Source organism: Rhinolophus ferrumequinum, assembly GCF_004115265.2.
Source record: "Rhinolophus ferrumequinum isolate MPI-CBG mRhiFer1 chromosome 15 unlocalized genomic scaffold, mRhiFer1_v1.p scaffold_54_arrow_ctg1_1, whole genome shotgun sequence".
Taxonomy (NCBI): Eukaryota; Metazoa; Chordata; class Mammalia; order Chiroptera; family Rhinolophidae; genus Rhinolophus; species Rhinolophus ferrumequinum.
The window spans coordinates 8,998,912-9,020,354 of NW_022680357.1; the positions used below are offsets into that span (position 1 = coordinate 8,998,912).

At 47.2% G+C, this 21,443-nt stretch overlaps 1 protein-coding gene across 3 annotated transcripts in view; it reads left to right on the forward strand.

Annotated features, from left to right (window-relative positions):
- ABAT (4-aminobutyrate aminotransferase) overlaps positions 1-21,443 on the forward strand; it is a 67,046-nt gene that overhangs the window by 38,468 nt on the left and 7,135 nt on the right. For 2 of the 3 annotated variants that reach the window (XM_033101173.1, XM_033101174.1), the window contains exons 5-14: positions 541-658; positions 4,218-4,267; positions 11,072-11,152; positions 11,816-11,908; positions 12,823-12,885; positions 15,108-15,171; positions 15,661-15,809; positions 18,432-18,569; positions 19,366-19,533; positions 21,043-21,189. In XM_033101173.1, coding sequence (XP_032957064.1) covers positions 541-658; positions 4,218-4,267; positions 11,072-11,152; positions 11,816-11,908; positions 12,823-12,885; positions 15,108-15,171; positions 15,661-15,809; positions 18,432-18,569; positions 19,366-19,533; positions 21,043-21,189 — 1,071 coding nt within the window. The remainder of the gene's footprint in view (positions 1-540; positions 659-4,217; positions 4,268-11,071; positions 11,153-11,815; positions 11,909-12,822; positions 12,886-15,107; positions 15,172-15,660; positions 15,810-18,431; positions 18,570-19,365; positions 19,534-21,042; positions 21,190-21,443) is intronic. The other variant, XM_033101175.1, reaches the window with a different exon arrangement.

Genomic DNA, 21,443 nt, shown 5'->3' on the forward strand with positions numbered 1-21,443 from the left:
TTTTTATTCAGTCTGACAGTTTGATTTTTGATTGGCTTGTTTAATCCATCCACAGTTAATGTTATTATTGCTATGGTTGTATTTACATCTTCCATTTTTCTTTTTGTTCTCTGTGTCTCATATCTCATTTGTTCCTCTTTTACTTTTTTTTTTTTTTGCAGTGAGTATCTTCCATTGTAACATTTTCATTTCTTTCATTATTGCTATATATTTTTTTAGTTTTCTTAATGGGTGCTCTAAGTCTTACCATATACATCTTATCAGAATCTCCTTGAGAGTTTTAGATCAACCTTTTTTTGTTGTAATACATAGACTAAATACAGAAAACCTCATAAAATAAAAATTCACAGCTTCATAAAGCAAATCACCCATGGAATTACCCCCAGGGCAAGAAATGCCATATTGCCAGCACCCAGAGACCCTCCATATGTCCGTGGACTGGGAAGGTCATGGTTTATTTCACCAATTGAAGCTTAATCCTAAAACACTAAGAATGCAGGGAGTTGCAGGGAGCCTGACTCAGTGTCTTCTTTCCCCAAGAACGCAGATGCTGTGCATTTCTTCTGCAATTATGAAGAGAGCCGAGGCAATTACCTGGTCGACGTGGATGGCAACCGGATGCTGGATCTTTATTCTCAGATCTCCTCTGTCCCCATTGGTGAGAGCTGAAAAATCAGTCCTTGAACATAACTTCCTCTCTCTTCATTATGGCTCTCCAGACTTTAGATGTCCCATCCAGCAGACACATGCCTGCATGTTGCCAGACACTTCCCTGAAGGGCAGAGAAAAGGAACCAGTAATTCATAGAGGGTGAATTACTAGGGACTTTACGTGTCTTCTCTCATTTACTCCTCCCCAAAACCCTACAAGGTAAATATGTATTAATATCCCTGTTCTTCAGAGAGATAAGCAAAGCTTGGAGAGGTTTATCAGCTTGTAGAGGAAGCATAGCCAGCATGTGAACCCGGATCTGTGTGACCACCATGTCCGATGTCAGCTGTCTTAGGTTGGGTTTCCTGGAAGAAGAGCCTGAGGCAGGGATTCTGTACAAGTAGTTTATAGAGGGATCGCTCTCAGGAGAAACGGGAGGGAGGGAAACAGCCGAAGGCAGAGGGGAAGCTAAGAAAGATGAGCTGTCACCCAGAGACGAGCTACAGCCTGATTCCCCAGGGGGCTTCTGAGCAGGCATTGCACCCTGGAGTAGGTCCCAGACTGAGGCAAAGAGACTGGACTTTTTGTACCCCTGTGCCAATCAGTCACTGCCTGTCAGCTGCCAGAGGAAGGGCATGTCACCTCTTGGGTAAAGCAGTTTCCATTGACCAAGGGCAATTTTCCAGACAAGGAGGCAGTTGGAGCCATAATGAACCACAGGCACAGCAGCTGGGACAGGGGTGGCCCGCCCAGTGAAGGTGACCTGGTGGGGTACCAATGGCCTCTGCCTCACCAGGCTCACCTGCTGCCACAGAGCAGGGCTCCCTGCTGTAGGACGGCACGTACACGTGGACGGTGCTGATTTGAGTGTGCAGCAGCTGCAGTTTGCAGCTTCAATGGTTGCCATCTGTTTGGTTAGTGGATTCCTCAGTGCATTCACTGGTCTGTAGGCTGAGCATCCAGTGAAGCCTGTCCCTTCATGGCTGATGACGGATTGTCCTCTGTTCCCCATTGGCAGCTCCCCACCCCCAGCAGCCTGGGGCCTTTCTCCCAAGATCCGAAATGAGGTCTCCACTCCTCCTGTGCTTTCTTGCAGCCCAATCCCTGGACCGCACTAAGATGCAATTAGACAGTTAGTGAATGACTCATTCTTTTGGGAAAGTCCCATCATTCAGAGATGCCTTGGCCTTTGCAGGCATTTGAATGCTAAGATTTACAACCCCCATCTCCATTTTGTGTTGGAGTGAAAGGGATCAGGAGTTATCCTGGGTTTGAATCCTGGCTCCTCCATATATTAGCCGTGGGACTGTGTACCAATGTCTTCCAGCTAACTCCTATATCCTCTCACCCACCCCAGGGCTCCCTCAATTCAAATCCCTAGCCAGCCAGCGTATGTCATGGAGGTGTGGGGGATCGGACTGGCAGCAGTTGTTAAAAGACTAGAGTTCTAAATGTCTCTCTCTGGTTACTTTTTCTCCCATACCTGTAGTATGGGATGATTTTTTTTTAACTAATAATTATTTATAATTTACAGTGTGTCTGGCATATTGCTAAGTGCCTTCCGTGTTATCTCATTAAATCCCTACAACAGTCCTATAACGTTGGGGCTTTTAACATCACCCCCAGTTTACCGATGGGGAGTCAGGCTTCAAGAGGTTGTAGGGTTTGCTCCCATGTCCAGGAAGTCTAAGGACTTGAGCCAATGACTTTCGGCCTTCCACGCTTACTTCTGTGATAGCAGCCTCCCAGACAGCTGTCCTGCCCTGCAATGTGTGGGTTCCACAGCATGGAAAGCCCAGGGCTAGGATTTCCCTGATCAGAGGAGCTGGCTCTGCTTTCATCTGTCCTTCTGAAGCCAATAAGACAAACAGAATCTGTGACTTAATGAGAGTTCCCTTAACTGGTTTATCTACTGAGGCAGAAAAGTCATAAACACCCAGGCTGCATGATAAAGAGCCAGAGTTCAAAGACCTCTGGCCAGAAACGAGGTGGAAAAAACCCCCCAGAGTTTTCCTTCCTTGAGTAAAAAGTACTTTCCAGCCTTGGGCCCAGTCAGGCTTGGATTGGCGTGGGGACGGGTAGGGACAGTGGGGAAAGACTGTCACAACCCTCTCCCCTTAGCCCCTCCATGTCAGTCCCCCAGTCTGTGCTCCTGCAGCAGGCAAAGTGAAAGCACAGGCTTTTCAAGTCTGTTCACTCTTTTTTATTCTGTCGAGGAAAAAGTAAGTCTTCCCTCGGTGATGTTGGGTCTTTAATATCTGTGTAAACTTGCTAGTATCTTACTCTGGAGGCAGCAGGCCCCCAGCTCAGAGCCACGGAGCTCTCACCATAGTGATATAAAGTCTCCTTTCAAAATAAAGTTATTTAAATTAAAAAGTGAATCGACTTGAAACAAAGTGAAGTACCAGGTATGCATGATAAAAATGGTGACACTTGATGACGGGGAGCTTTTCTCCAAGTTCTACTTCCTGCTCTAAGATTCACTGATGAGCCTTTTCTCATACGTGACAGTTGTGAGTCCTTGCCATGTCACTGGATCTCTGCAGTATTCATTCATTAAACTAAAATCTGTTGAGTTGAACACTTGCCACTTCCCTTTAGGGTCTTACATTCTGGTCTCCCAACCTCGGTGCCTCCTACAAACTTGGCCTTCCTGTGGGAATTGTTGCCAAGATTCGCAATGATGAACAAGAAGCCCCTGCACATAGTAGCTGCTCAATAAATGGAAGCAAATGCTTAGAAGCCAGGACATCTGGCTCCAGTGCTATGCAGTACTGTCTTGCTCCTTCCTCCTTTACAATAAAAGCTTCCACTTATTGAGCACCTACTATGTGCAGGGGGGTTTCCTGTTCATTGCAAATCCTTGCAGCAACTGGTCTGCTACTGATGGCCTTTTGCTTTCAATCCTGGAGATATTAGAGTGGCACAATTAAGATACGGGCACACTGGTCTTTAGACAGATGTGTGGGATAAATTCGTAGAACAGCAACTGCTGAATCAAAGGGCCTCTAGACCTTGTCATGGAATGTCAGGCCTAGACAGGACAGTAAATACAGCAGGACTCTGGGAATAAGCAGGTGAGGGAAGGCAGAACCGGATACACTGGTCACAGACTGCAGGTTATACTGTTCACTCACTCAGTCACTGAGCAAAGTTATTGGGATTTGACTCAACCAGTGTACACTGGGGAAGAAAGCAAGGACCACATTTGTGATTCATCATGCCGGCCTGGGGAAGCACTCCCAGCCATGGTCTTGAAATTTATTTTTACCTTGCTTTCACCTCCTCTTGTGTCTGTCTAGTCCACTAGGTCTCCAATCTGAACCCCAGAATCACCTAGAGAATTTGTTGAAGATTTCTGGGTAGCGCCCTGAGAGATTCTGAGCCAGGGGGTGTGGGTGGGCCCAGGAATGTTTTTTTTTTTTTGCCACCAAAGGAGAAAAGGACTTCTTGACATAAGAAGAGATTGCAGGGTTGGAAAAGAGGGAGGGGTCAGGTAATGGGGGAGGGATACGGGGACCCTCAGATGTGATGCTGGTCTCTAACCATACCCCCTCCGTCTCTAGGTTACAGCCATCCCGCTCTCATGAAACTCATCCAACAGCCTCAAAACGTGGTAAGTCCCCTGGGTTATACAGAGTAAAGACCAAACGTGTTCCGAGCGATTCAAAGGATCATTCGGGCAGTCTTTGCAAACAGTCCATTCATTAATTCCATGAACAGTTTGCACACATACTAAGCACTAGGCACTTGGGATGCCTTGGTGAGCAAAAACATACCACCCTGCTCCCAGGGAGGCAGTCAGTTAACCACACACATCAGTAGAGAATTGCAACCATATTAAGTGCTACAGAATGCGTCAAGCAGTTCTGTGTGAGCATCAAACAATGACGATGCTAATGACAATAATTAAGAGCCTAATAAGTACAGTGGTCCCCCCTTATCTGCAGTCTCACTGTGGTTCCAGTTACCTGCAGTCCAAGAAGAATAAATGGAAAGTTCCAGAAATAAACCATTCATAAGTTTTAAATTGTGTGCCATTCTGAGTAGCATGGTGAAATCTTGCGCTATCCCGCTCCATGCTGCCGGGGATGTGAATCGTCCCTTTGTCCAGCGCGTCCACACTGTATGCTTCCCACCCACTGGTCACTTAGTAGCTGTCTCAGTCATCAGATGGGCGAGTATCGCAGTGCTTATGTTCAGGGAGCCCTTATTTTGCTTACTAATGCCACAGTCACATAACAGCACATTATTATGATTGTCCTATTTTATTATTAGTTATTGTTGTCAATCTCTTCCTGTGCCTAATTTAGAGATTAAACTTTATTATCGGGATGTATGTACAGTAGGAAACAACATATATACGGTTCAGTACTATCTGCGGTTCCAGGCATCCACTGGGGGTGCTGGAACGTATCCGCCGCGGATAAGAGGAGACTACTGTATAAACACTGTGTTCGGTACTTCACAGTTTTAACATCAACAAGTCCAGGAGGCCGGTACTATTGTAATCCCGGTTTTACAGATGAGGAGACAGGCATAGAGAGCTTAAATATTTGTCCAAGGTCACATAGCCAGATGAGGTGCCGGGGAATAAAACCCAAGGGGGCTGGACTATCCAGTGAGAGAGGGGCTGAGGGTCAGGGAAGAGTTGCCAGGGAAGTGGCGTCTGAGCTGAGATCTGAAGGAGAAGAAGGTATGAAGAGTGGTCCCCAGAAGAAGAAGAGAGTAGGAGGGAGAGCAGAAGGAGACTGAAGAACAAAAGAGGTCAGTGAAGCAGGAGCAGAGAGAGCTGGGAGGGAGCTAAGCAGGCCTGATGGCCTCCGGTTTTAGATACCACATAGACCAGGGTCTCTCAACCTCGGCACTGGTGACAGTGGAGTCAAAGCACTCTCTGTGGTGGGGGCCGTCCCGTGTACTGCAGGATATTCAGCAGCCTCCCCGGTCTCTACCCACTTGATGCCAGTAGAACCCACCCGTCCCCCGAAACTGTGAGAACTAAAATGTCTGTGGACATTGCCAAATGTCCCCTGGAGGGTAGAGTCCCACCCCATTTGAGAACCCCTGCAGTAGAAGACTTCCATTTCTATCCTGAGAGTGGTGGAAAGCCTTGAACTGAATATAACACACATGTGGAGATATGCAGGCATCCGAGGTGTACCCCTCAATGAATCTTCCCAAGTAACCTGGCATTTCTCGACTATCATTCATTATCATTCCTGTAAGAAGCCTTTTTAGACATTATTTTCCTAATTGTTCCTCCCATCATGAAATTGGAATACCATCACGTGTTAGTTTCCTATTATTACCACCAGCTTAGTGGTTTAAAACAACTCCCAGTGACTGTCTCACTGATTTTTGTGGGTCAGGAGGCTGGCAGGCTCAGCCAAGCACTCTTCTTAGGGGCTCAGAAAGCTGAAATCAGCTCTTAGCGGGAGGCTATCAGGGAGAATCCACTGTGGTTGTTGGCAGAACTCATTTCATTCTCATGGTTTCCATTGGTCCCTCCAGCTTCACGCCAGCAGCCCTGGTCCAGCCCTTCTGTCTGTCTTGCTTCTCTGTTTCTGCTCTTACCGTGTTTCCCCAAAAATAAGACCGAGCTGGACCATCAGCTCTAATGCGTCTTTTGGAGCACAAATTAATATAAAACCCGGTCTTATTTTACTGTAAGACTGAGTGTATAATATAATATAATATAATATAATACTGCATCTTATATTAATTTTTACTCCAAAAAACGCATTAGAGCTCATGGTCCAGCTAGGTCTTATTTTCGGGGAAACACGGTAGCAGAGAGCTCCTGGGTTGCGCTAGGCCCACCCGGAAAATCCAGAATAATCTCCCTACCTGAACTGATTAGGAACCTTAATTACATCTGCAAAGTCACAGTCTCAGGGGTGAGGCTGTGGCTTCTTCTTTAGGGTCCTGACTGTGCCTACAACACACCTATCCAATATAATATAATATATAATATATAATAAATAATATATATATATGTTGTGACGTGATGTAGATTAGGTAGATAGATAGATCGATAGATACATAGATGCATGCCTTATAACTGCTCTCTACATCACAGTAGGATGTTTTTCACCCCTGTTGAGAATACATGAATTACAAATGGTCCCCACAGTCTGCCCTCACCCAATTACTCTTTCCCCAGCCCACGTTAGGCAGACCATTCCCCTTATTCTAACAGCATAGGTGTGTTTCTTCCATTCTTTATTGGCACATAAACGGACTTAGTGTGCACTCTTCGTCGTGTCTGGCTTATTTACCCAAAACACGTCGGCGGGATTTGTCCTTGTGCAGTCAGAGACCATCTATTCCCATGGCTGTCAAGCGTTCCAGTGTGAATACACTGCAATTCATTTATCCATTCCACTGTTGATGGGCATGTGGGTCGTTTCCTATGAAGGCTGCTGCCATGAACAACCGTGTCCATGTCTTCCGGGGAATACAGTCACTGTTTCCAGTGGACACAAGGCTAGGAGTGGAGCTGTGGGCCGTCCTCCTGTGCGCACACAGTCAGCCTCCACACTGGCTGTCAGATTCCACTTCCCCCAGCAGTGTGTGAGTTCTAGTCGCTCTACATCCTCACCGACACTGAGTGTCATTGGGAGCTTTCATTTACTAAGAGAGTGACATATGTGTGCACGCATGGCAAGGAGTGTGATCCCCCCAAAAAAATCTAAGAAAGGCAGGAGGGCTGAGAGCCTAATCCTGATAAGAACAAACTCCCAGCCTTAAATTTTCTCCCCTTTTAACCAGCACGGTGAAAGATAATGGGAAAGAACCACATTTCTGTCTTTACTGATGGGTGTGCCCTGCTTGGGAGGGTCTTGGGGACATTTCTCCCTCCCACTATTTGACAAGTTTCGGGCTGCAGTAGCGGACTCCTAAGGGTGACTCAGGTGTGCAGGCTCCGCGAGGGTTTACATTCAAAGCCTGGCCTTGTTTCTAAATGTCGTGCAAATCCCAGATGCCTCAGCATTTGGTGCTGAAAAAAATGTGTCAACAAACATGTCACACACATTTGTAGTGTCAGCTGCCTCTTGAGGCAAAATCATCCCCAACAATGTGATTTCAAGGCCCAGGGATTCTGATTTTGGCGGGTGCCCTGCCTCCACCTGTCCCTGCCTCCACCTGTCCCTGCCAGGAACCTGAACTCTATAATTCATCCTCCCTTCCCCCACTCATGTCTCATCTCTCAACCAATCAGAACCAGTCCTAGCTCTGCACCTCCCACTTGGATTTTCCCAACAACCCCTCTCCAGCTATCCCTCCCCCCACATGCATTCCAATCTCCTCCATCCTCAAACTGCATCATGCATGGACCCTTTCTCCTGGTACCCACTGCCTTCACATGCATCCTGAACACCTCTACTTCAAGTGCAAAGCCCTTCGTGATATGCCTCCTGTTTCTTCAGCCTTATTTCTTGACATTTGTTTATTCACTGATTATTGGTTGAATACCTACTATGTGCTGGGCACTGTTCTGGTGCTGGGATTTGATGGTGAGACCACAGTCTAGATCAGTCTAGATTACAGTCTAGATCACAGACTGGTGAGTCTGTGCTGACATGCTACAGAGGGTCGGATTTAGGGCAGGGTGACTGGCACAGCCTTAGAGAAGTGGCAGCTGACTGTCAGAAGCTCAGTGGGTATACCCTGGGCGTCAAACTGGGCAACCATTAATTGAATCTTCCAGATTCTTGACTTGGAGATGCGCTCAGGTGGTGGTTATGGCATTTTATCTGTCCTGGGCAGGTTCCTGCCAAGTCACTGAAGTCCTGAGAAGGGGCTTATCAACCCTCTTGTACCCCAAACACGTCACCCTGAAACTCCCACATAATTACTTCACGTGGCTGCAAGAAACGAAGCCAAGTCTTCTGGATCCAGTATCCAGTTTCTAGTTCCAGTTTCTTATGTCTCCAGGGCCACCTCATTTAATGTCCACAAGTTATACAATGATTATTGGGCATTGCATGTGCATGGTCACATTGCAATGGATGAGGAATGCAATGTGTCATCCGGGGCACCTAGGCTGGATGGAGGGCAGCCACCTGCTCAGGTGAGACACGCGCCATCCCTGACCTCCAGGCCTTTCCACCTGCGTGACTCTGTCCAAGACCGAGCTCCTGCCTCATCTGTGTGCTCTGTCATCTCACTGGCTCCTTACAAGCACCCAGGAAGGGGTCCCTCTTTTGGGACCTTGAAATCCAGAGAGGTTAAATAACTTGCCTCAGGTTGCACAGCCATTTAAACTAGAGCCGTTCCTTCGTGCTGCACTGTTGGGCAGCTGAGTCTGATGGCAGGGATTCGTGAAACCTGTCCTCATTTGATTCTGTTACCCAATGTTCCAAATATCTTCTGTTCTTAATGTCACGCTTTGTCAAACAAGAACATCACCCACACGTCTTTCCTGGGCCCAGATAGGCAGTCAAGCTGCCAGCCAGCCCCGCTGTCCCCAGTGTGAGCCACGTCCCCCACGGCCAATTACGGCAGTTCACCTCCACCCTTATGATGAGCTTGATTTCTTATGAGACCCAAAGGAAATGGCCCATGGCGGCCCCTGCAGGCCAGCCAGTGAGTCCACGTCGCACCAAGCAGATTTGTGTTCCACCATTAACAGGAACATGACCAGGCAGAGTCCGCCTCCACTGTTTGGCAGGGGATGGAACCTGAAGGCGGCAAACCTCGATTTGAGTCATGTTTCTGCCTCTTCTTGTCTATGTGACTTGGGGCAAGTTGCTTGACCTGTCTGGTCCTCAGTTTCCCCAACTCTACAGTGAGGATGGCTAACGTCCCCCACTACTTATCCTAATTTTTCTAACACTGCTTTTCTCCTCCTCAGCCCATCCTGTGTATTTAGCCAGCTCCTCATCAGATTTCTCTCATAAGCCCTGTTCCATCTAGAAATTGTAGAGCTGGCACTGCCTCTTAATGCCTTTTCTCCATGTTTTAAAGTATAACTTACGTGCAGTAAAATCCACCCTTTGTAGTGTATAGCTATGTGAGTTTCACCAAATGCAGTCATATAGTGACTGTCAAAATCCAGTCACAATTACACACCCATGTTCATAGTAGCACTATTCATAAGAGCCCAGGAGTGGAAGCAGCCATCTGTCTCTTGACAGACGAATGGATAAACAAAATGTACTCTGTCCATACAACGGAATATTATGCAGCCTTAAAAAGAAAAGAAATTCTATTACATGCTACAACACAGATGAGCCTGGAAGACATTGTGTTAAATGAAATAAGCCGGGCACAAAAGGACAGATACATATGATTCCACTTATATGCGGTCCCTAGACTCATTAAATTCATAGAGACAGAAAGTGGAATGGTGGTTGCCAGCGGCTGGGGGGAGGGGAATTGGGGAGTTAGTGTCTTATGACATAGAGTTTCGTTTTTGCAAGATAAACAGGCGTGGAAATGGATGGTGGTGATGGTTGCACAACAGTGTGAATATACTTAACACGACTGAACTGTACACTTAGAAGCGGTTAAGATGGTAAATTTTATGTCGTGTGTTTTTTACCACCATTTTTTTTTTTAACCCAGACACGGTACAAACATTCTCCCAGGCCCGTTTGCAGTCAATCCCACCGCAGCCCCTGGCAATCAGGAGCTGTTTTCTGTCCCTGCAATTTTGCCTTTTGCAGAGTGAGTCATATAAATGCAACCATGCTGTGTGTAACCCTTTGATTCCAGCTTCTTTCACTCAGCACTGTGACTTTGAGATTCTTCCATGATCTTCTTTGCCCTTGTGTGTGTCAGTGGATTGTTCCTTTTTACTGCTGAGTAGTATCCGTGGTGTGCATGGACCACAGTTTATTTATCCTTTGCCCAGTGCAGGGACATCTGGGATGTTTCCAGGTTTGACAAATAAAAATAAAAGCCACTATAAACATTCACGTCCCTTCACATCTTTATGTGGATATATGCTTTCATTTCACTTAGGTAAATACCAATGGGGGCGGGGCTGCTAGGTCACAGAGTGTGTGTATGTTAAACATTATAAGAAACTGCCGGGCTGCCTCCCACAGTTACGTTCCCACCAGCTACAAATGAGAGTTCCTTGTCAGTACTTGTTATTGTCCTTTGTTTTGTTTTGTTTTGGTTTGGTTTTTACCATTTGGATGGGGTTTCTTTATAGATTCACAGGAAGTTGCAAAAAATAGTGCAAAGAGATCCCACGTACCTTTCACCTCGTTTCCCCCAGGGGTAGCATCTCGTCTTAACTATAGTGCCATCTCCTAACCAACACATTGCACTTCTTAAAACCTAGAGTGATCCCAGTGGATTTCTCTAAAAGTGCAGGGAAACTGTCATCGCAGCATCAGCTTGGTTGGTGGGCAGCAAGCTGGGTCAGGCCTGCAAAGTCACTGTGTGTCCCCTGGCCTTTTTTCAGAGCACGTTCGTCAACAGACCTGCCCTGGGAATCCTGCCCCCAGAGAACTTTGTGGAGAAACTGCAGGAGTCCTTGCTCTCGGTGAGTCCCTGGGAACAACCTGCCTCTGACTTCAAGCCCCGAGTTTCCACCTGCGGGAAAGGCAGCCCTGATCTCTGGAGGCGGCATCTGCAGGGGCAGGACAGCACTGAGATCTGCAACGATTAAGGATGGGGTGTTTCTCCTTCATTCTTGCTCTTTGCGCTGTTTCTTTCATGAAGAGTATTTTTATTTTTCCTTTTGAAGAAAAGAATGATGTTCAGGAAAAAGGGAACTCGGGAGAAATTAGTATTTGTCCTGCGACAGGAGGTTTGCGTATGTCATGGAACCTGCCACAACATTTTGGTTTCCGTCGTTACCACGAATAAAATCATTCAGAACCTCATCTTCCCACCTGCAAAACACGGGTGTCTCAAGGGGTGGCAGGTGCATCCAGAGGGACAGACTCGGCCTTTCTTTGCCCTTTTTTCCTCTCTGCCCTCCAGCCTCAGGGCTTTCTTCTGGGCTTCTCTGCCACCCCTGCAAGAAGAGCCCAAGTCCACTCTCCCAGGCCAACAGCTTCTGGAACATCCCTGCTTCCCTCCCAACCTCCCTCTGCCTCTCACACCCTCCAAGACCCAGCTTGCAGCCCACAGAAGCACACTTTCAGCTGGGGGAGGGGGAGTCGAGCTGTAGCTGAGCCCGCAGCTGTTTCTGTCCCTGCAGGTGGCTCCTAAAGGGATGTCCCAGCTCATCACCATGGCCTGTGGCTCCTGCTCCAATGAAAACGCCTTCAAGACCATCTTCATGTGGTACCGGGTGAGGTTTGGGGCATAAACGCACACACACAGGCTGCCCAGCACCCAGCCACACACTCACATCTAGTCCAACAGTTCACCCCAGCTGGCCAGAGTATTGGACATCAGTGATCATGCTCAAAATCCAGAGAAAGCCACTGCCCGGGTGGCGGGTAGGAGCTTTCCAAACATCCCAGTGCGGTGTGGTGCAAAGAGCCTAGGCTTCGGCACCAAACTAACCCAGTGGAACGAGACTGTTTTACCTGGAATTACATATACCATCTCAGCAGATCCTAACTGTTGCTAATAGAAGAGTAATGCACCTATGTATTTATTCATCTATTTAGTTCATCACGAGCACAATTAACAGTCTCATCCTTCGGTACATCAGGGTCACAATCGTGTCAAACGTATTCAGAAAGAGTCAGGAGGCTTTGACTGGAAATAAAATAAAGATTTATTCAAGGGTCTTAAGGTTTGCAAACTGGAAACACTACTAGGCAGTACCCAGCGCGTTCCGAAGGAGAAAGAAAAGTCTGGGAGTTTTGTAATAAAAAGTACATTCTTCAAAAGAATCAGTTCTGCATTTTTAGCCCCCGGATTAGTCCAAGATGGTAATTGTCAGATGTCCGTTGGACTAGACAATGGAACATTTTCTTCTTGAGGTCATTCTGAAGGTTTGATATACATCCAACCTTGACATGGGACTGGGAAGTTCAAAAGTTTAAGTTCCCAGACAGTTAAAACAAGAATAATCATTTCCTCATGCCTCAGCACACTTGACATTAATCATTTAGCAAGTTGATCACAGTGACTCTTTTATTTCTTCACACTATTCCTCAATCAACACATAAGATCAATTCTTGAGTTTGAGTGGAAAGTGGAAGCCCCTCCTACCCTTGAATGTCTCTGAGATTTTGTTCTCTGTTTTGTCAGAACAAGGAAAGGGGTCAAACAGGTTTCTCCAAAGAGGAGCTGGAGACGTGCATGGTCAACCAGGTAAGTGAAGCGACCCCTTTCACCTCCGCCAAAACGGGGCTGCCACAGCCCCCCTCAGGCTGATGCTACTTGACCCTCTGTCCTTCTCAGCACAGGCTGCCATAACATACACTGTAGACTGGGGGGCTTAAACAACAGACATGTATTTTCTCCCAGTTATGGGGTCTGGAAGTCCAAAATCAAGGTGCCGGCTGATTTGGTTCCCCAGGGCAAGCTCTATTCCTGGCTGCAGGTGGCTGCCTTCTCAATGTGTTCTCCTATGTCTGGGAGAGAGAGAGCAAGCAAGCTCTTTTGTCTCTTCTCGTAACAACAGTAATCCCACCGTGGAGGCCTACCTCATGACCTCATCCAACCCTAATCACCTCCCCAAGGCCCCATGTTCAAATGCTACCACAATGGGGGTTGAAGCCTCAACATAGGAATTTGGGGTACACAAACATTCAATCCATAGCAAGGGATCCCCAAGCATTCCAATCCTAGTCCGTTCCCTAGGCCGAGTGGAGCTCTTCCTGACCCAGGACAACAGTTTCTCAGGACAACCGCCTAAATTTGACCCCTTTTAATGTATTCTCTAGAATAATCCAAAATGTCAACACATGTATGTACCAGGGCGTTCACCCATTGGCATTTAGAGTAACAATAACCAAAAAGATTGGAGAAGACCTATAAATCCAGTAATAGGGAAAAAGGACTTAAGTATAGTGGTTCCCAGAGGTGCCAAGGAGGCCACTGTTGGGGGACAGCAGTGGTGGGGACGACAGGGAAAAGCAAGCGGGTAGATTACAGCTGTCCAGCCAGCTACAACCAGAGCAGACCTGTCCTTCCCACTTTCATGAAGAGGTCCTATTACGATTTAGACAGAAGGATCTGCTGCTTTTAAAAAAAAAAAAAAAGGAATCAGCAGTCTCTTAGCTCAATTACATACTGCACGCATCCACAAAATTCTGCCGCGAACACAGGTGGAAGGGGTTCTCTTGGCCTGGAGACAGTGCCTGCTATCATTTAGTGAAAGAGTGGAATATAAATGGATACTGTGCTCCCCCAACCATGTAAATAAACACACAGGAAATTACTAGAAGAAATCCTGCTAATATGTTTATAATGGGATGCCTATGGGTTGTGAGATTGTTTTATTTATTCTCTGTGTGTGTGTGTGTGTGTGTGTGTGTGTGTAAGAAATGGATCATGTCCTGCCTCTTTTTCATTTGATATCCAGGGACATCCTAGTCCATCAGTATTTTTAGGTCTCATTCCTTCTGTTTAGTGGCTGTAGCCAAAGATGGGTGATGATGTGTATTATTACATTTATACAAAGGAACAAAGGAAATGTTTCCTTAGCAAAAGGAAGTGACCAGACGATATGCTGGAGTTTGTGGGAGGAAGTCTTAGAGCTTTTCCCGGGGGGCTCAGGGACAGGGTGGAGACCAGCCAGCCAGAGAACATACCAAATCAACCTCCCAGAGACTAGGGGTTCCCTGTGGTTGTCTCTGCAACCACAGTTCTACCTGAGTCAGCTAGAAACGGGTCTAATTCCTTGCCAGGTGGAGGGTCAGGAAACATTGCAGCTACACCATGTGCTTGGGGCTGGGAGGGGACTGGAAGTTCAGGTGTCCCTCCTGAACTCAGGGAAGGTGGCCGGGGAGAAGTCCTCCCCGCCACCCTCCTGCTCTGGCGCAGCAGACCTGGTCCAAAAGCGTGGGGTGTTTTCTGTGAGGTACCCAGCACGGCCTCATGTCTTGGGCAGCAGGTATGCACCAGTCAGCACCTAGCCTACCTGGTTGCCAGAGCAGTCTGGAGCCAGGAGATGGGTAAGAGTTGGAAGAGCCTGCAGACAGGAGTTGAACATTCAAAAGCTCCAGCAGCCCAGCAGGTGAGGGCAGGTGATGCAGAGGAGAAAGGCAGGCAGTGAGCCCTGGGGCAGCATGCCCTCCCAGACTTCAGGCTTGGCCAAGAAAAATGGGTCCAAATGGTGCAGAACTTGAGAGAAGATAGAAGTTCAGATATTGATGTGAAATCTCTTGATTAAAAATAATTTTGGGGGGCTATGCAGGCAAAACATCTGTTGGCTGGCTATAAACATCAGAGTCCAGTTTGTAACTCTGGCCTGAAAGGGACGTCTGGTTCTTCTGATAGACTTTGGCATTCTTCCAGGTTCCTGGGGCGACCCCAGGGTCCCCTGGACCTCTCAGCTGTGACTGATAACTGCTATTTCTTGCTTCTAGGCCCCCGGCTGCCCCGACTACAGCATCCTCTCCTTCATGGGCGCATTCCACGGGAGGACCATGGGTAAGGGGGGCCCCTGGGATCCCATGCGGCAGTTAAGAGGCATAACAGCAGCAATATTACTGATGGCTACCATAGACCTCATATCTGCAGTTTCCCCATGGTGTTTTGTTGAATCCACACCATTCTTTGTAGAGTGGGGATTATTATTCCCATTTTGCAGGTGGGAAAATCGAGGCTCAGCAAGGGAAGGAACATTCCAAGGGCATTCAGTGGCAAAGCCAGGATTTGTCTCTCTGTCTTCCAAGTCTGTGCTTAATCTGCAATGAATCAGAGAGCAGAACACAAACACACACACACACACACACACACACTAAGGTTCACAAGTTCTGCTTCAGCTTCAGGATGTTACAAGAACAGGGGTTCTGCAGGTTAACAGGCCTCCCTGGGCATTTGAAGTCTTGGCCTCAAATGCCCATCATCCCCTTTTCAAAGACTGTCCACTCTCCTCCCCCATGCCAACCAGCTGCTCTTCTGTTTTTTGGGGCCTAGGTTGCTTAGCAACCACACACTCCAAAGCTATTCACAAGATCGACATCCCTTCCTTCGACTGGCCCATCGCACCGTTTCCACGGCTGCAATACCCTCTGGAAGAGTTTATGAAGGAGAACCGACAAGAAGAGGCCCGCTGCCTAGAAGAGGTAACACCCGGACCTTCTACACCCTCCCCACATCCCTGTTCCCTTACCCTCACCACCCCAAGACTTCATGCTGGAGAATAGGAACAAAGAATTTATTTGGGGTCTGTGTGGCACTCCCTGAGAGGGACATAGGGATAGAGAGGCCTCCTGTCCCAATGTTCCATATTACATGTTGATTTTGCTACCTGGCGCCCATCACCCCACTTCTAGTACCAATTTCAGTATCAGTCAAGTTTCTTTGGGGTCAAGCTTCATTGACTCTAGAATAAGAGAAAATGAATTTATGAGCAGAGTATGGGGCAGCTCATGGAAAAAGTGGTTCCACAGGATCCTTTAGTCCAGTGTTTTTCAGCCTTTTCCCAATTCCCAAATTCAGGGCTGCTTTGGAAGCACGGGGGGAACAGTTCAGACAGGGGAGGGACTGAGGACGTGCAGTCCCTATCACCATGCCTCCCCTTCAAATGGAAGACACTCCTTTGATCTATTCCATATATTGGGGTTCCATGTAAGACACTGGAAGGATTCTGTTGCTGGGGGCAAAATGGTTTTCACTCTTCACGTTGGGATTTGAGCTCAAGTAAGGCTAATTTGAGGCTGCCTCTCAGGCACGTCAATGTTTTCAATCAATTAGTAGTTAACCTAGTAGTTAACACCTACTAGGTGCAAAGCAAGGTGCTAAGTGCTGGGTATTTCTTGGTAAATAAAAGAGACGAGATGATGGAGCCTAGTATAGTCTGTCCAATAGAAAGATAAGGCAAGCCACCTATGTCACTGTAGCTTTTCTAGTAATCACGTTTTTTAAAAGTAAAAAGAAATGGGTGAAATTCAGTTTAATAACATTTTATGGAACCCAGTACATTCAAAATATATCATGTTAACATGTAACTACTAATTACTTAAAAAGTATTGATGAGATATTCCTGGTTTTTTTTTTTTTTTTTTTTTTTTTTTTTTTTTTATTGGGGAAGGGGAACAGGACTTTATTGGGGAACAGTGTGAACTTCCAGGACTTTTTTCCAAGTCAAGTTGTTGTCCTTTCAATCTTAGTTGTGGAGGGTGCCGTGCAGCTTCAAGTTGTTGTCCTTTCAGTCTTAGTTGTGGAGGGCGCAGCTCAGCTCCAGGTCCAGTTGCCGTTGCTGGTTGCAGGGGGCGCAGCCCACCATCCCTTGGAGGGAGTTGAACCGGCAACCTTGTGGTTGAGAGGACGCGCTCCAACCAACTGAGCCATCCGGGAGCTCAGCGGCAGCTCAGCTCAAGGTGCCGTGTTCAATCTTAGTTGCAGGGGGCCCTGCCCACCATCCCTTGCGGGACTCGAGGAATACTGGCAACCTTGTGGTTGAGAGCCCACTGGCCCATGTGGGAATCGAACTGGCAGCCCTCGGAGTTAGGAGCACGGAGCCACCAGGCTAGCCCGAGATATTCCTGTTTTTTTCCCTCGTGTTATATCTTTGAAATCCTGTGTGTGTTTTATACTCAGACACATCTCAGTGTGGCGCACTGACCTTGCAAGTGCTCAGCCACGTGTGGCCGTGGCCATGTTGTTAGGGAGTGTAGGGTAGTAGGAAGCATGGCACTGAACAAATAAGAAAATAACCACAGACTGACGAGTTGCAAGAGATTCTCTGAAAGCCAAGAAAATTATCTCGGAGCTTCCTTGGAGTGACTGGTAGAGACCAAGGCCAAAATCGCATCATCCAAACAGAAAGTTTTCCTTAGCATAACAGAGAAAGATTACACTTGTTCTATCTAGGTGTATGGTTTTTAAAATTATGTATCGTTATTAAATTTTTAATAAAGGATCACAATTGCTACTCTTTCATGATCTATAAGGTGATGCCCATTTCAGAACAAGAGTTCAAGAAATACCAGTATAACCACTTAGAGACAACCAGATGCTTTTCTTACAACCCCATCACTATTAAGAAATTTTGTTTTTAATTCAGTTTCAACTTCATTAACATATAATTTACATACCATAAAATGCACTCATTTAAATGCCTAGTTCCATAAGTTTTGACAAATAAATACACTCATGTAACCATCACCCCAATCAGGGGCGTCTTATCACCCAGAAAATTTCCTCAGATCAACCTGAGTCAATCCAGGACCCCAACCACTGATTGGGTTTCTATCACTATAGATGAGTTTTGCAGCAGCTTTTTAAACAAATATTCATCCCAGATTCTGCATAGAAAGGACTCTCCTACCAATAATAAGAATATAACAATAATAACAACATAGTAGGGGTAGAAGTAATTGTAGCAGCTACCACTTCTCTCTGTCAGACCCCGTGCTGTGTTAACTCATTCAGTCCTCTCCACGACCTTGTTGGGTATTCTGTTAGTTACCCCATTTACAGATCAAGAACGTGAGGCTTCAGAAGGTTGAATAATTTGCCCCCAGTTATCAGTCTGGATCCCCGTAAGGATTGGCACCAGTCCCAAGTAGAACATATTCGCATCCACACGTAGGGCTGTGATGTCAGTCTTCCCTGGAAGTGCACACGAGCACGTTTTTGATGTAACTTCCCCTGGTTCACTGGACCCCACGTGCCTGTCCACTGGATTATGCCACTCAGTGGCCTCCCCGTAAGCCATTGTCACTTCCCGCTGTGGAATCCAGGTGGAGGATCTGATCGTGAAATACCGGAAAAAGAAGAAGACCGTGGCCGGGATCATTGTCGAACCCATTCAGTCCGAGGGCGGAGACAACCACGCGTCTGATGACTTCTTCCGGAAGTTGAGAGACATCTCTAGGAAGGTCAGTGCATGGGACCAGGGTTGGATGGGGTTTCCCAGAACAAAGGGTTCGCTTTGGGGTACTTGTAAACTTCCAGATGTTCAGAGGCTGCCTGTCTGCCTCACAGGTAGCAAAGCTGGGGTCGAGGACAGGGAAGGAAATTCTTCTCTAATGTCTTAGTGCAAAAACCAGCTGCCTGTCATCTTTCTTTGGGGACTTTTGTAATCAAGAGACTCCTGGGAATGCCTCAGCCTCCATCCTTTTCTTTCCAGAGACCCCACCTCACCTTCCAGCCCAGTGTGGTCCACACTCAACAGAAGCAAAGTGAACAGACTTGATGTTAATATCATATGTTCATTTTAATGTGTCTTGCACGTACAATTGGCACATCCACCCAGCAAGTTCACAGATAAAGGTCACATGACATGAGTTGATTTAAACACACATACTAAGTAAATAATAGTCCAATGACGAGCAGAGCTGGCAAAAATGGCGACAGAAGTTTGGGAAATGGCGAACTAGGCCTCACTGCTGGGCCACGGTCCCTCCTAAGTGAGCTTGCTCGCACTGGGCCAGATACTGTGCTGCTGTGCTTTGGTCCAGGGGATATTCGATGTTCCCGTTTGGTTCCAGCTCAGCAGTTGGTGGAAACATTAGACACAGCTCTGGTGGAGCTGCCTGCTTAAGGATTTGTTTAGTTGTTCCCAAGAACGTGGGCTTGGTTTGCAGTTCAGAAAGCAAGGACTCTTTGGCTGACTCAGGGGTCCGAGGTTGGTTGGTTGTGGTGGGCATTTATTTCTCCTTCCTCTCTCTCCAGCACGGCTGTGCCTTCTTGGTGGATGAGGTCCAGACAGGAGGGGGCTGCACCGGCAAATTCTGGGCCCATGAGCATTGGGGTTTGGATGACCCTGCAGATGTGATGACCTTCAGCAAGAAGATGATGACGGGTGGCTTCTTTCACAAGGAGGAGTTCAGGCCCAATGCTGTGAGTGCTGACCCCATGCTTCTCTCCTTTCTAGGGCAGGGGAGGGAGGCAGGCGAAGGAACTTTGCTTTCTCATAACTGCTCCCTTCTCACAAACCAGGCACTGGGTGCACACTTTAAAGTGTCACGGAGGTTTTCTAAGGCCCAATTCACATCAATTAGCCAATGGTTATGATCACCCCTGCTGTCTCTGCAGGGCTGCCTCCATAGCAGCCCATTGTCAGCCTTCTCGTTTTTCTCTGTGTGCACATATAATCATATTGTTCATCGCTGCTGCTGTGAACTGAGCATTTGCTCTGTGCCTGGCCCAGTTCTAAGTACTCCTCATGTATTTTTAATCCTTACAACAATCTAACCAAGTCAGTGTTCTTTTTCTCTCCCATTTCACTAAGGAGGAATCAGGCACAGATTGGTTAAATAAGTTGTCCAAGGTCACACAGCCTGTTAAGTGACAAAGCCAGGATTCAAACCCAGAGCCCATGCTCTTAACCACTATACCGTACTACCATGTTTACATATAGATTCTGTTTCTCTCTCTCTCTCTTTCTCTCTCTCTCTCTCTCTCTCTCTCTCTCTCTCTCTCTCTCTCACACACACACACACACACACACACACACACACAGACACACACACAGAGTCATCAGGAGTTTAGGATCCTTCCTTCTACCATTCCTGCATGTAGTTTCCACCCTCGGGGTTGCCTCACGGTCCAAAATGGCTACTGGAGCTCCAGGCATCACATCTCAATTCTGGATAGTAGAAAGGAAGGAAGCACAAAGTGGCCCCCTCCTTGTCTTTAGCAGCCTTCCCAGAAATCCCACAGTACTTCTATTTCTAACAGCTTGACTCAGATCTGATCACATAGCCACTCCTAAATGCAAGAGAGGCTGGGAAGTATGTTTTAATTGGTTGCTTTGATACCTTGAATAATTCATGGAGAAATAAATTGAGTGGTCAAACTGCCATCAATTGATTCCTGAATCCGCCACCTGTGAGCTATATTTTCCCTGGACAAATCACTTACGCTCTCAGAACCTCAGCTTCCTTCTTTATAAAATGAAGATTTTATAAAGGCCCAACTGTCTCGATTTCTCCAGGACTGAGGGATTTGCCAGCACTTAGATGAGTTAGTCTCCCTAAGAGTCATATTACTACCATGTTGCCCAGAAAATAAGACAGACAGACCATCAGCTGTAATGCGTCTTTTGGGGCAAAAATTACTATAAGACTCGGTCGGGTATAATATATAATATAATACCGGGTCTTATATTAATTTTTGCTCCAAAAGACGCATTAGAGGTGATGGTCCGGCTAGGGCTTATTTTCGGGGAAACATGTTAGTCAGACCTCCCTGTAGGGTTGTTGTAATGGAACAAATTCAAGAAGATAATATGTGTTATCCCCCCAGCCCTTAGTAGATGCTCATTGGGTTAGTTTCTTTCCCTTAAAAGTGGAGGGTGCCCTCAGGGTGGGCCTATCTGTGAACCCGACACCCCGGGCCTCGTTCCAGCCTTACCGGATCTTCAACACCTGGCTGGGGGACCCATCCAAGAACCTGCTGCTGGCCGAGGTCATCAACATCATCAAGCGGGAGGACCTGCTGAATAATGCAGCCCACGCTGGGAAGGCCCTGCTCACGGGGCTGCTGGACCTCCAGGTACCCACCCCCCCACTTGGCCTGGCCCTACCCCCGCTCTCCCAGGACCCCAGCCACAGCTCCCCACTGCCGCCAGGTCAGCTTCTGAGCTCTTCAGCCTGGCATCCCTCCAGCTCCAGGAGGTGCAGAGGCCAGAGCTCCAGGGACCACCCCTGCCCCCAGGCAGGGCAGCCCAATTCAGCAAATCATTTAACACAGGATGCCCAGCTTAATTTGAAAAACAGCGACTTTATTTTTAACATAAAAGAGTATAT